At 46.0% G+C, this 14095-nt stretch overlaps 1 protein-coding gene and 1 pseudogene across 1 annotated transcript in view; one reads left to right on the top strand and one right to left on the bottom strand.

The window, feature by feature from the left end:
- The window catches only part of ABCA4 (ATP binding cassette subfamily A member 4), a 125345-nt gene that overhangs the window by 26961 nt on the left and 84289 nt on the right, over nucleotides 1–14095 (bottom strand). Inside the window, exons 24-32 of the mRNA XM_027113942.1 lie at nucleotides 11757–11998; nucleotides 10969–11093; nucleotides 10390–10488; nucleotides 9380–9566; nucleotides 4102–4196; nucleotides 2564–2596; nucleotides 1070–1175; nucleotides 870–944; nucleotides 444–613 (exon numbers count right to left, since the gene is read on the bottom strand). Coding sequence (XP_026969743.1) covers nucleotides 444–613; nucleotides 870–944; nucleotides 1070–1175; nucleotides 2564–2596; nucleotides 4102–4196; nucleotides 9380–9566; nucleotides 10390–10488; nucleotides 10969–11093; nucleotides 11757–11998 — 1132 coding nt within the window. The remainder of the gene's footprint in view (nucleotides 1–443; nucleotides 614–869; nucleotides 945–1069; nucleotides 1176–2563; nucleotides 2597–4101; nucleotides 4197–9379; nucleotides 9567–10389; nucleotides 10489–10968; nucleotides 11094–11756; nucleotides 11999–14095) is intronic.
- Nucleotides 5268–6126, top strand: LOC113624498 (nucleophosmin-like; annotated as a pseudogene).

Here is a 14095-nt window from a genome sequence, read left to right on the forward strand (position 1 = left end):
AGAAGCTGAGCCTAGGCTTTAGGAAGGTAAGGATCTGTCGACATGTCCGAAGCCTGACTGTCTGGGGGAAATTACTGGAATCTAAGATAATTACGACTGGGGCGATGAAAGATTTACTGAACCTCCCAGTTCCTGGCAATCATTTTGCATACTGGAAAGGAGAGTATTTGTGTAAGCTCCAGGAGCAATGTGTTATCAAGAGCCAAAAGGGAACGGAACCAAACATATGCTTACTTTCCAAATAAATATGAGGAGGAAGAACGGCCACGCAGTTTGGCACACGAAGTCTTATGTTCGTGTGTGTGTGTGTGTGTGTGTGTGTGTGTGTGATTAAACAAACTTGCCATCCAGCCCAGCAGCTTCTGCTAGTGAAAATCCTCTCGGGGTGTTTAGAGTGGAGAAGGTGACTAGAAAGCTGTGTGGCCGGGGCCTCAGTAGCTTACACTGTAATTTCGGAGAGCTGCTCCTTGGTCAGGTTCAGAGGCTGGCTTACAACGGTGATGCCATACTCCTCGGGGTTCCTGTCCTCGAGCAGGCTGGCCCGTAAGATGGCGTTGTGGGCCACGTTGAGGAAGCTGACCAGGGCATGCCAGCCTTTGTTGTTAAACCACACCTAGAGGGCGGAGATGTGGCTTTGTTAGGCTCTGCTACTGCATAGGAGACTCTGCACTAACAGCAGCTGTTTAAAGAAAAAATGAGCTGCAGGAAAAAAGAATGTGAGAGGGAGGAAGGTTTTGGCCGCTGGGAGACATTCCATGCCAGATTTAAACAGGAGGAGGGATGGAATTTAATTAAGTTGGGAAAATAAAAATACAACAACCAGCTCACATGAGTTTTTAGCTCTAGGGCAGACTGTGCAGGGCCAATACCTTAATGTTGTCTTCAGTTTCTAGATGTTTAAGGAAAGCAGACATCTCTTTAGAGGCTTCTCTGGTGAGAGGGCCCTGGAAAACCATAATAAACAACCAAGAGGTTTTTTTTCCCCCTTCCCTTAGCGTTCATGATCATCTCTATTTCATGATAACTGGCAAGTTGAAAGTCCTACGAGATCTCCAGTCTGTTTACATACCCCGCTCACATTCATTAACTGGCCAAGGTCACTTAAAAATCCAACAAGGGCTTCTCCAGTGACGGGGGGAGCCGGGAGCTTTCCTCCAATGGAAATTCCTCCGTACCTGACAAGGGAGCAAGAAGTCCTCAGACCTGTGCCATGAACCATGTGTGTGTGCCTCGTGGTTGCCGGAGCTCTCAGTTTCAGTAGGAAAGTGTGTATTTTTGCAGGAATTGTCTGGCCCATCGGGAAACATAGCTCCCCTTTACAAACCAGCTTTAACATCTTCCTCACTGCCTCCAGGACTGACCCCTTCGGAGCCTGGTGTCTGCGCACCTCTCCAACCTCACCCCTCCTCAAGCCTTCCCTCCAGTGGCCCATTCCGGCCATGCAATCATTTCCAGAGCTCACAGTGGTCCAGGCTGCCTCTGTGTCTCTCTGCCTTCGCAGGGCTCCCAGTTTCCCCGGGTGCCTTTCCAGCTCATCTGTCCTATGTGATCTTCTCTTTGAGGTCTTCCCTGACTTTCTCCCACCCCTACCAGTGGTCCTTTTTCTGTGCTGCTTCTGTACTTTGCAGGTACTTCCGGTGTGCTGGACTCATCGAAACTGGTCCAGTCCTGCTGTGCCTCTCTTGGTGCCTCTCACCCACCCCTGCCTTGACTCCTGCTCTAGTCCTTAACTGGATCCTAGCCTTGGGTCCCTCCCACTCTAAACTATCTTCCACACTGCTCTGGACGTCTTCAGTAACGGTGCTCAAACACTGGCCTGGGCGTGTCACTCTCTGGCTTAAAACCCTTCAATGGCAGCATAAAAGCCAAACTCCTCAACAAACAAGATTAATTTATTGGATAGGCAAGGCAGAGGAGAAGAACTTTATTTCTCAGGGACTCAACTCGTCCCCCCGCCTTTCTGCTTCAGCTGAGGTCCCTCACTTCCCTCTTGGGAACACTTCTAAAAGCTGAATTTCACTTTTATGGTCTAGAATTTGCCCAGGAAGTCAAGTCCACATCAGCTCTGCGTTCATTCTAGAGGCCCTGTTCCTGAGGGAGCCCGTGAGGCGGGCTCCCTCCTAGATGATCCCTAGAGGATTTGCAACCTTGGGAACCGTGTGAACCTTCAGGATGCCTCAGGAACGGGGTGAGTCTGGGGCTGGGCCAGACGCCCTGAGGCTTAAAAGGAATGGGCCGAGGAGTGCCAGGGCTTAGGTTACATGTGCTCTTGTTCTAAACTGTTATTTGCTCGGAGGTTTTAGAACCTCCCTGGAGTGAGAGTGCTCTGGAATTCCTCTTCAGGAACATCACCTCTCATTTATGCCCTCCAAGGAGATCTACTGCTGAGCATCTTCTGGGCCCAGGGTGTGTGTAGCCATGTATCCTCCAAGACATGTCTTATGAATTCCTGAGCACATACAGAACAGCTCATCCACATGACTTTGAGGTGTGGCTTTTTTATGTGCAATGAATTAAATAGATCACTCTGAGACTTTTATTTCTTATAAAAATAATTTCTTACCTCTGTTCATTGACCCAGTATTTGCTCTTCAAACTGAAAGCCAAAACAAATCATACAATGAATACAACAAGTATGCAGTAGTGTTAACTTTCTTCCCCAAACACTCACTGGGGTCTCCCAGTCTTCAGGGGCATTTTTTTGCATTTCCTGATGTCCAAGCAATGTGGAAACCTCCCGGGCCAGGGGCCGAGCTTGAATAAATATGTGGAGAAAGGACTGATCTTTTCCAATCCTGCCTCTCCAAGTCACATCCTGCCTGCAGGGCTTTCTGGGTGGCCTTGTTGTAAGGTCACTTGTCAGATGATCTGGACCCAGAAAATACGGCAACGACCATGCCAGCATGGAGTGAAGGCTGCAGCCCTCCCCTCTTCCACCCTGTAAGAACGAGACTTTCATAATCACCTGCACGCTTGGAGGAAGTTCTGAATTACTCCTAGCCCAAAGTTAAGAGACTGACTTCCAGTCAATCAGGGGCAAAATTACAAGATAGGAAACACGCAGATACCAACTCTAGTCCTCGTAGTTCAGCCCCATGGACTATCATTGTCATAAAGCACAAAATCCAAAATTCCATATTGCAAATTTGCTGCTGAGCACAAAGTGTGGGATGGTCGCTGTTCACTGCATTACTGAATAGAGTCTATGCAGCCTGTTTTTATTTTTGTGCTTGGACGCTGTTCTTCATTTTGCTAACTGCTGGCTCGGCACTGCCTTCTCAACAGCTGCTTTCACCATCTGCAATGTGTTGTAGTTAGCTGAGTCCATTTATCCCTTGTTGAGGGACTGGGAGGGAAAGTAACTGTAACTACTACTAAAGTTAGACAGTATGTTTTATTTTAAAGTTCCAGGGAACATGGGGCCCAGATCAGGGTCCCCTATAATCCTCTCTCCATAGCATGCTCTTGTCATACTACTTGCTCTGATGGGACTGCTGAAGCAGTCCCGGGGTGGGGCTTGTGAGAACAGCTGCAGAGCTGCATCTGAAAGGGCAGTGATACAGATGATCATTCACAGTGAGAGTGTGACAGGTGTAGTTAACCTGGGCAACCTGTGGGCTCACGCAGACTATCCCACCGCCTCTCTCCGATCTTGGTCTGTTTCCTTTCTCCTTTTTGCTTCTTACTTTTCCCTCCTGCTTCTCTCTTTGTCTCTACCATTTCCCCTTACTCTCCTTCCTCCCTTCCAACGTCACCTCTGTTTTTTTAACTAATTAAAATATGAGGCACCTCTGGTTTTTAACTAATTAAAATATGAGGCTGTATTTTGGACAAATTCTATACTTTCTTATTTTACTTGTAATAGTGCATGGCTTAAACGTTAACTGCTTGTCCTAAACAAAGCAAGATTAATCATAAGTTGCATTCGACTTGTATACGCCCCCATTGCTTTTTCTATTGGATGAGGGTCTCAAATTAGGAAAAAGAAAAAATTCCACTGCCCTGATTGTTGATAAATCATGAGAGGAAATTATCTTCTGTCCCTAGTCAATATTTCCCACAGGGAGCCAGGATGAAAAGTATAGAAAGGTCTCTTCTTACCTGCTTCGTATAAGAGCAGGATACGTTTTTACCAAGAAGTCGGAGATGTTCCTGTCTGTAAGGTCTTGTAGAATTTCAGTGCTGCGCTGTATTCTCTGAGGCAATGAGATATCTGCATTAATTACCTCGGAATTTGAGGTGAAACTTCTTGTTCTTTTCCAAAAATTATTTATAGACTCAGCTACTGGGAAAATACTAAGTAAGGCACTGGCATCTCCCCAGTTCCCATAGCAATGATGTGGGAGTCACCTTCGAACCCTCTCTTTTCTTTATTCCACTGATGACACAGGACAGTTCTCACTTCAAAATAAATCTCCAGTCCATCAGCATCTCTCCAGTTCTACCACTATTATCCTAAACCAAGCCTCCACCTACATGTCACCTGGACCTCTACAGACCCTTCCAAACTGGTCTCTGGTTCCACCGTGGCCCTGCACAATGCATTCTCCATTCATTAGCCAGACTGAGCTTAACAATATCAATCAGAACATCCCATTTGCCTTGCTTACCACACTCCAGCAAACCCTAGGATCAGATCCAAATTCATTACCAAGGCTGAGCTCACCTGCTGCTACCCACCCCCCCACTTCTGTTCCCTGTTTCTCAAATGCACACCTCTCATTCCTGCTGTAGTTTTGCCCTTGGCAGCAGCTCCCTCTGCCTGGAATGTTCTCCCTGGACAACCTCTCATGGCTAACTTGTTATCATTCAAATCTCAGCCCAAAGTTTATCCCTCAGAGAAGCATTTTCTATTTCTAGTCACATACTGTAGTATTGTCTTCACATCTTCATCTCTACCTGAAATTTTCTTTCCAATTAAACTGTTTACTCGTTTTCATCTGCTACCCCCTTTTGGATACAAATTCTGTGAGAGCCAGGACTTTTTCTGACTTGTTAGCTGTTGTGTCCCCAGCCCCGAGAATAGTACCTGGCATATAGCTGGCACCATAAATTTTGACATGAATGAAAGAATTCAAACAGTGCATTACAATTTACAAATCACTTTCAGAATACACCTAGAAGAACTCCGAGTTAATCAAAAGATTTTAGAAAATTCAAAAGTGCATGAGTCCTGGTGTGATTCTGTCCTGCGCGACTGTTCCCTGGAACAGTAGTCTTTTATCTCCGTCCACCTTCTCTCCCACCTAAGTGCATGCCATCAACCCATGGAAGATTCGATGGACATGGACATGAGCCCTCTGAGGCCCCAGAACTATCTTTTTCGTTGTTAACTAAAGGCCAACAAAGATGATCACTTTAAGGTGGATAATGATGGAAATGAGCACCAGTTATCTTCAAGAACGGTCAGTTTAGGGGCTGGCGCAAAGGATGAATTGCACATCATCAAAGCAGAGGTGATGAATTATGAAGGCAGTCCAATCAAAGCAACACTGGCAACTTTGAAAATGTCTGTGCAGCCAACAGTTTCCCTTGGGGGCTTTGAAATAACACCACCTGTGGTCTTACAGTTGAAGTGTGGCTCAGGGCCTGTGCATATTAGTGGACAGCACTTAGTAGCTGTGGAGGAAGATGCAGAGTCAGAAGATGAAGAGGAGGAGGACGTGGCACTCCTAAGTAAGTCTGGAAAGCGTCTGCCCCTGGAAGTGGTAGCAAGTTTCCACAGAAAAAAGTAAAACTTGTTGCTGATGAAGATGAAGATGATCATGAAGATGACGATGATGATGATGAAGATGATGATGACTTTGATGATGAGGAAGCTGAAGAAAAAGCTCCAGTAAAGTAATCTGTACAAGATATTCCAGCCAAAAATGCACAAAAATCAAACCAAAATGGAAAAGACTCAAGACCATCAACACCAAGATCAGAAAGTCAAGAATCCTTCAAAAAACAGGAAAAAACTTCTAAAACACCGAAAGGACCTAGCTCTGTAGAAGACATTGAAGCAAAAATGCAAGCAAGTATAGAAAAAGAGCATTGAACAATCCTTGGCACTACTGGTAAATTAAGCCCAAAGATGGGGAGAGGGGAAAAGGAGAGACAAATATAGTCCAAACTGAGTATCAACAATCCAGACTGAAGTCTTCTATTTTCATCTCAGTCCCCTTATTGATTTGCCCCCTTCCAGGCTGGAAGCAATCTCTTGATCTCCTAAAACACTTTCTTTTGACTGCTGTGATTCAGTGGACCTTATACTTTGCTTTCTATTACTTGTGGATTTGCCTCACCTCTTTGACCATGTTTTAATCACCTTTGTATCTCCCAAGCTGCTAGGAAAGTTTTTAAAAAAAAAAAAAAAAAAAAAAAAAAGTGCATGAGTTTGGCCACCAGGTGGCAATATCACTTTAAATTTGGGAATACATAGCGTTTAGTTTCTGGTGAACCATGAACCTGCGGTATCAAGGGTGCCACCCAGAGGCAGCCGAGGAAATTTCTGGCAGTGTTACACCACCATCATCACACTATTCTTTTCATTTTTCGTGGTTTCTGTCTTTCCCGCCCCTTTCTCATTTTACTCCCTTCTTCAGTTCACTTTCTTCACCTTGTTCCTCTCTAACACTAGGAGGAGAACTAGCATCTCCTGAATGCTCACTGTGTGCCGGGCACAGCGTTAAATGCTCTACATTATCTGCCTTAATCCTTATATCCTGTGAAAGAAGAACTGTTGCCTTCGTTTATAGACAGAGAAACTGAGGTTCAGAAAGGTTAGCTAACTTGCACCAGGCTAGAGCTTGTGGGTGGTTGACCTAGGATTTGAATCTGCATCTGTCTGACTCCACAGCCTTGCTCTTTTCACTCCGTCACCTGCTTCTCAAGCTGAAAATGGCAACCACGTGAACTGCCAGGCTCCCCTGGTGGAATCTAGGCTGGAACAATGGGTGGTGCCTGGGAATTTATGACAAAATATTTTCTAAAAGTTCTGTCAAATGAGATCCTCCTACAACTTTATCTCTGTGTATCCCAGAAGTCAGGGATGGAGCCCCTCCCCCTCAGGACCCAACACCATTCAAAGAATATGTTAGGACAGGAGGGGACCCTAGAGAAGACCACAGCCACCACCCCATTTTCCAGATGAGGACGATTTACCATCTCTGAAGCAAACTCATACTCTCTGGTCTTATTCCAGGCAAATGGGGGAGTGTGTGTGAGTGAGTGTGGTGGGTGGGTGTGAACATAAGTGTGTGTGTATGTGTGAAGGAGAGAGACACACACACACACAGAGCAGCTTCTGTGCAGATGCCTGACGCAGATGCTCCCAAGAGAAGCATGAATGATAGTGAGGAGAGGCAGGAGTGACAGAAAATCACAGGAACTGATTTGCTTTTTACCAGGCTTTGGCTGAAAGTCTTTTACATTTTTTCCTCAGGGACCAAGGACTAACCACTGAAAATACATTTCTAAGTGAGGCAGTGAGCCTTAAAGTCAGGATTCACTGAGGAATGAGTCCCCTCACAGCTATGCTTGGCCTTTCCTCCCTGTTCCAGCCAAGGGCTCACTACACAGGGTCACAGCCTCGGTGCCCTGCCACTGGATGTATTTGAGTAGAAGCAGCCACAGGGGCCCTCCGCAAACCCAACAGAAGCAGAGCGTCCTCTGGGGTACCGAGAATTGGGACAAGCCCCTAAGTCCCTCTTTTGGGATCCCTGTGATGCTGTAGTGGCTGAGTTATGATTCAAAGAGAAAATATATTGCTTGAGAAATAGAAAGGTACATGCTTTTAGCATAAAAAAGGGAAAGGTAGGATGTTCATAAACATGGAATCATTTATATACAAGCCAGCAACTGTGACTGACGCTGTGGCAAAATTGAGTTGTCCCCCATTACCGCTCTGCCCCTTGCCGTTTGCCACAGGAATAGACTTTTTTGTTGGGTACAAGGACACCCAGAATAAAGACGGTGGTTCCCAGGCTCCTGTGATGTTCCGTTCTGGCCAATGATGTACACATGAAAGTGCCTCTGTGGTAGCTTCTGGAAATCTTCCTTAAAGGTAGTGTATTCACACACTTCGCCCTCCCTTTTTCTTCATCCCTTCTTCCATCTGCTGCCTGGAAAGTAGATTCTGCCATCTTGGCCAAGGAGGCTGACGTGTTTACCAGAAAGGAGGGAGTGACAAAACAGACCACCATGGACCACCCACATAAACTTTTACATGAGAAAGAAACGAGCTGTGTCATATTTTATCCACAGTTAGTTTGAGGTTGTCATCACTTGAGTTGAAACTATTTCTAAATAATAGTTTCTTTATCTCACTGCATTCTCATAATAATGCTGAAAAATAAGTGCAGTTATCCCCAATTTATAGGTGAAGAAATTAAGGCTCAGAGAGGCCAAGTAACCCACCCATGGCTCTCTGATGCCAATGCCGGTGCTCGCCCCACCTGCCACACTGCCTCATGGGGAGTCGTTCATTCACTGGCAAATCATGAGAGAGGACCACATAGGACCCAGCTCTGTGCAAGTCAGCTGGGAGTCCTGTTATCAGCCTGAGACAAGGTGAGACTTCTCTGGCCCCATTCACTGTCTCTGAAACCCCTGGAGCGGCTCACTGTGATACATTCTGGCATTCAGAACTCCTGAGAGAGGAGGCTGCTCAGAGCCAAGATTGTTGTTATCCCTGCAAAACACAGGTCGCTAGCTCTGTGTGTGTGTGTGTGTGTGTGTGTGTGTGTGTGTGTGTGTGTGTGTGTGTGTGCATGTTAATTACACAGCACATGGAGAGTTTCTTAATTAAAATTGTAAGTGTGCATTTGAAGGGACACTACAACACTGTTGATAATAGAAAAACTGGAAGCCCACATGTCCAACAATGAGAGAGTAGTTAACTAAATTAAAGTAAATCCAAACAGTAGGATAGTGTGCAGGCATTAAAAATGATACTGTAAATGTATATTTATTGACATGGCCATATGTTCATGATATGTTGTTAAGTGAAAATAGCAGGTTTCAGGACAGCATTTTGAATATAATCCTGTCTGAATGGATAAAAACTAAATGTTATTGGTGGTTATCACCAAGTGATGGGGTAATTTTTTTTTGTTCTGACTTGTCTGTGTTTTCTAATTTTTCTATAGTGATCATGCCTGATGTGTAATTTTCTCAATACTTAAAGATATTTTCTTACTAGATTGAATGGGGAGTGTCTGGTGGAAATGAAGCTTTTGGTCAGCGGCTTCCTCCAGGAGGTAAGGACCTGGAGCCTCATTTAGTCCTTCACTCAGGCGTCAGTTTGAAAACGTTAGTTGGCTAGAAACTCAGGAGGCGCAATGGCTGTGGTCACAGACAGGCTCAGGGCCCTAGCAGCCCCTGGAGGGGGAGGTACCTGAGGGGGTGGGAGCCCCCCTGCGCCCTCAGGGCACTCGGGGAGCATGGTGAGCTTCTCTCTGCTGCTGCACCTGCAGGAAGGCGAGGGGTGGTCTGCTGTCCATATCTGCTTCTGGAGCAGGTGGCTGACATCCGGGGACACAGAGGGAGTCTTCCAGGGGGTTGAATTGCCACAGGGGAACTCCCTCATGGAAGACAAGAACATATTCCACAATCAGCTTCAAGGTTGATAAAAATTCCTCAAAATGAGAAATAGTGCCCAACCCTCTCCTTCTGAGCCTTTCCTCCTCCTCGGACCCATGCATTTTCTTCTACTCTTGGAGGTTGGTTTCTGCTCAAGAAAAAATCAAGACTAGAATTTTATTGATTCACTAGATGTGGGTGGGGCTGGGAAAAATTATCTAGCTTGTGGATGGCTTAATCTCCCTTTTATCTGCTGGCAGCTCTCGCCGTTTAGAGAACAAATACAAGAGGTTTTGAAATTAATCTATTTTGGTCCTTATCAATAACTCTGAAAAAGACTGGATGAGAGAAGCAGTTAAAATTACATTGAACGTTTTGAATTCTTGGTGGATTTCAACTACCCTCTAGAACTCTCTTCTCCACACTTAAAGCAGTAATTGAAAGTTGGCCATATAGGTAACTAACGCCATTCTAGGTCCAATCACACAAGGGCACATCCCCCATCTGCCCCCCTTCTCCGTTCAGATTCCTTTCAGATAAGTTGTGAGTAGCATATGTCAACTCAGCATGGTACTTTTATATGGAGAACTATAGAAATACAGAGCTGTCCCGTGGTGCAGGGGCTTCCTGAGGGGCAGGGAACACCCTCGCACAGAGGTGTTGATGGAGAGGCCGGGTGAGTGCTGCTCAGGGGTATGGTGGTGTTCGTGTAATACACAGCAGGACTGAGATGGGGCCTCTCTCAACCCTGCCATCCCAGGCCCCCACCATCAGGGTCTCCCAGGGCAGCTGCTGGTGTTAGGGCAGGGGTGCACAGGGACTTACGGAAGCCACTCTTCCTTCAGGCAGCGGTTGCCAAAGCCTGGCTTATTCACGAGGACGTCTGCAAGTACCATGAGCCGCTCACTGTCCGGCTGGTCCATGCTAGACAGAGTGAGAGGGGCTTACTCGATGGGCATGTGACTGGGGCAGAGGGACAAAGCAGCCAACATGCAACGCAGCAAATGCCTGTTGAACGGCTACTACATGCCTGGCATGTGAACAAGGCAAAGGATCTGCCTTGAGGTGGCTATAGTCTCCTGAGAAGGGGGGTAGGCTGTTTGAACACACCAGTGGTCTGATTCCGTATCAGGTCTGCACTTCAAAAAATGGAGCTTCAACCCACTCACCCAACCTTTGCGTTCTCTTTCCTTCCTCCTGGCAGTCTTGCGTGTCCACCTGGGGGTCACCTTTCCCAAGTGGCAGACTCATTAATTTCCTTTCTGAGGGCAGCCTGAGGACCACTATCATGCTGGTGACTGTCCCAGAGAGTGGGAAGGTCAGGGCCGCACCAAGCAGCAGGTGACCCAGGAGCCCCACAACCCAAGGAGGTGGATGATGACATCTGAGGATGAGTCTACGCACCTGAAGAAGGTATACTGCTGCCCATATATCCAGGGGTGAAGGGTCAAAGCAGGATATTCGCCAAAAGGAGGGATGATGATGGAAAGCATCAGAGCCAGAAACACAAAAGTGGCCGGGAGCACAATCTGTGGGAAAATAAACATGGTAACTTGGGCTGTGGTATGTCGTATGTTACACATACACACATACACACACACACACACACACACACACACACTCTTTTAAACATTTATCCAGCAGCCTCATAACTGGGCCCTGATGGAGAAGGTCAGTCTTCTGGGTAACATGATGGGAGGATGTGCAAAGCCAGGTTGTGAAGGAGAACACAGAATGTTCTGGTAACCTTTGAAGGGTGGTTGAAGCAGGTCAACACTGAACCCTGAAGTAGGCCAATGCTCAGCCAGAGGTGAACCAGAGTTTCTGTTTCTGTACAAAAAGTATAAAAAGAAAAAGCGGACAATGACCTTGATATGCAAGGTCACTGCAAAAAAATGAATGAAAACATGACTTCACCCTCCCCTATAAAAATAAAAGCAATATTAACATATCCACTCTTATTCTATTTTCTCTGCTAAGTGAGGTAGAGTACTTACAAAGAAGCTTTGTGTTACCAAAAAGAAACAAAGGTTGGCAGGGAGGAAACAAAGCTGACAGAACTCAAAGAGGGTGCCCATCGCAGTGTCTGACCCCATGTGCACCAGAAAGCCTGAGAGAGGATGGGGAGGCTGGGAGAGGTCTGGTAGGCGTGGCCACCGGCAAACAGGCACAGCCAAAGACTGCAGTAATACCTGGGCCAGGAAGTCCTTGTAGCTGCGGACAGTGTGGTGGAACCGTTTGACCAGCAGCGCCTGCACGTGCTGGAGGGCCAGCTGCACTCCCGTGTTAAGTTGGCTGTGCCCATCCTGCTCCGGGGGAGCAGCGGGCTCCGTGGGGTGGCCGTCGGAGCCCTGTGGAGTCTGTCTGGCCTTGCTGCTAGAACCCAAACAGGGGTGTCGAAGACTGACGTTTTCTCTTTTCTGCTGAGTGCCGCCTGGTTTGGGAGATGGAATTAATAGTTTAGAAAAACATTCACAAGATCATTGTTTTCTTACTGTGTAAATTTTCCCTTCATTTAAGTCAGCAACAAAATATCAGGCCAGGAAGGTTAATAAACTTTTTAAAATTCTATTTTCTGATATAAAACATCTATAGACAGGGCTTCCCTGGTGGCGCAGTGGTTGAGAATCTGCCTGCTGATGCAGGGGACACGGGTTCAAGCCCTGGTCTGAGAGGATCCCACATGCCGCGGAGCAACTAGGCCCGTGAGCCACAACTGCTGAGCCTGCGCGTCTGGAGCCTGTGCTCCGCAACAAGAGAGGCTGCGATAGTGAGAGGCACGCGCACCGCGATGAAGAGTGGCCCCCGCTTGCCGCAACTAGAGAAAGCCCTCGCACAGAAACGAAGACCCAACACAGCAAAAATAAATTAATTAATTAATAAACTCCTACCCCCAACATCTTCTTAAAAAAAAAAATATATATATATATATATATAAAAAAAATCTATAGACAGAATTGCCTGAAATTGTTTTAAAATTCTCTACAGTCATTAAAGGGAACAAGACAGAGAGGTCTGACACATATAAGTAAAAAAAAAAAACCAAAAAACAAAGGTGCAGAACAATGTGTAATAAGACCATATTTGTGTTAGACAGCATATTTATCATATGCAAAGAAACATATTTTATGTATACACATACACCCACAATGTGTACACATGTGCAAAGCTCTGAAAGAATACCTGTCAATTGTTAAAAAAGGTTACAGCTTCAGGGGCAGAGCTGGAAAAGGGCATGGGATGAAGTGGGAAGGGTTAGTGTTTTTTGTATTATTTGAATTTAACAACAAAATATATTCATGTATAACCTGTGTACATAAAAAAAGTAAAAGTCACAGTTGATTTGGTTCTTTCTAAATTTTTAGAGGTCACCGAGAAGTAGTGGAAAGAGCAATGAACTAGGAGTTAGGAGACCTGGGTTTGAATCCTGACTCTTACTAGATGTTCAAATTTGGCTAAGTGACTCAACCTGTCTGAATCTGAGTTTTCTCATCTGTAAAATGAAAACAAGAAAAAGGTTTTTATGAAGATTAAATGAGCTAACACACATAAATGTGTTTTATAAACCATTTTAAGTCATCTGTTATGTTGAAGCTATAGTTTATCGTCACTGATTAATATTTATTTGCAGAATATGTTGTTGGACATAGAGGGCCTAGAGGATGGCTAGTTGCCCCCAGCTGCTTTCTCCTAAAGTCTCCCAGGACAAGGGCAGCTGCAAAGGGAGCTGGGTCAGCTGAGTCATCCTTTCAGCTAACGTTCACGGGCACCTGCAGCGTACCAGGCCTGCTACTCAGAGGGTGGAGAACTTCTGCAGGCTCACGGCTACCTGGCACCAGAGTCCCATCTCCACGTCCTTCCTCTTGATCTGGGCTCAGATCTGATGTCTGTTGTGGATGGCCCTCCCTCTGGTAGGATTGCTGCTGCCTGTCCTCGTGTCTATCCTCTGAGCTTTGCTCTCTCCCCGATGCCCCAACCAGACTGGAGTCGACGGTCCAGACCAGAGTTGAGGGCTTCAGGTCTGTTTGTCTCTGGCTTTCTGCTGCCCTCCAGAGGCCACTGGCAGTGAGCCACCCTTCAGAAATGGCTTGGACCCTCTTGGTACCATGTAATGTATGACTCCATAGACAGCCACAGGCTCCTTCAGACTCTGAAGACAAGATCAGAAAAATGCCATCCTCTAAAACGGAGCCTATTCGAAACAAATACAATTAGCCACCTGAAAAATGGAAGACAGTGGGAGTGTATAACTGAGGGTCCTAGATTTGAGAGCTGAGACCAGGGAATAATAAGACTCAAAAGCCTGTGTGACTTTAAGGCAAGTCATCCAACTTACATGAGCTCAGTTTCCCCAGATGGGGTCAATCCCTGCCCTACCAGCCTCACGAGGTTATAGTGACAATCAAATAAAACAACGGATACTTAGCCCTTTGTAAAGTATAAATTAGGGCTGAGTTTGACGTAAGAGATATTTGTAAGTGTTGAGATTAGGGTGCTGCTGAATCGTAACCAGAAATTGCATACTGTGTTA

The sequence above is a fragment of the Aethalodelphis obliquidens genome, unplaced genomic scaffold, assembly GCF_003676395.1.
Source record: "Aethalodelphis obliquidens isolate GAN/ISIS:26980383/991018 unplaced genomic scaffold, ASM367639v1 scaffold13, whole genome shotgun sequence".
In the NCBI taxonomy this organism is placed as follows: domain Eukaryota; kingdom Metazoa; phylum Chordata; class Mammalia; order Artiodactyla; family Delphinidae; genus Aethalodelphis; species Aethalodelphis obliquidens.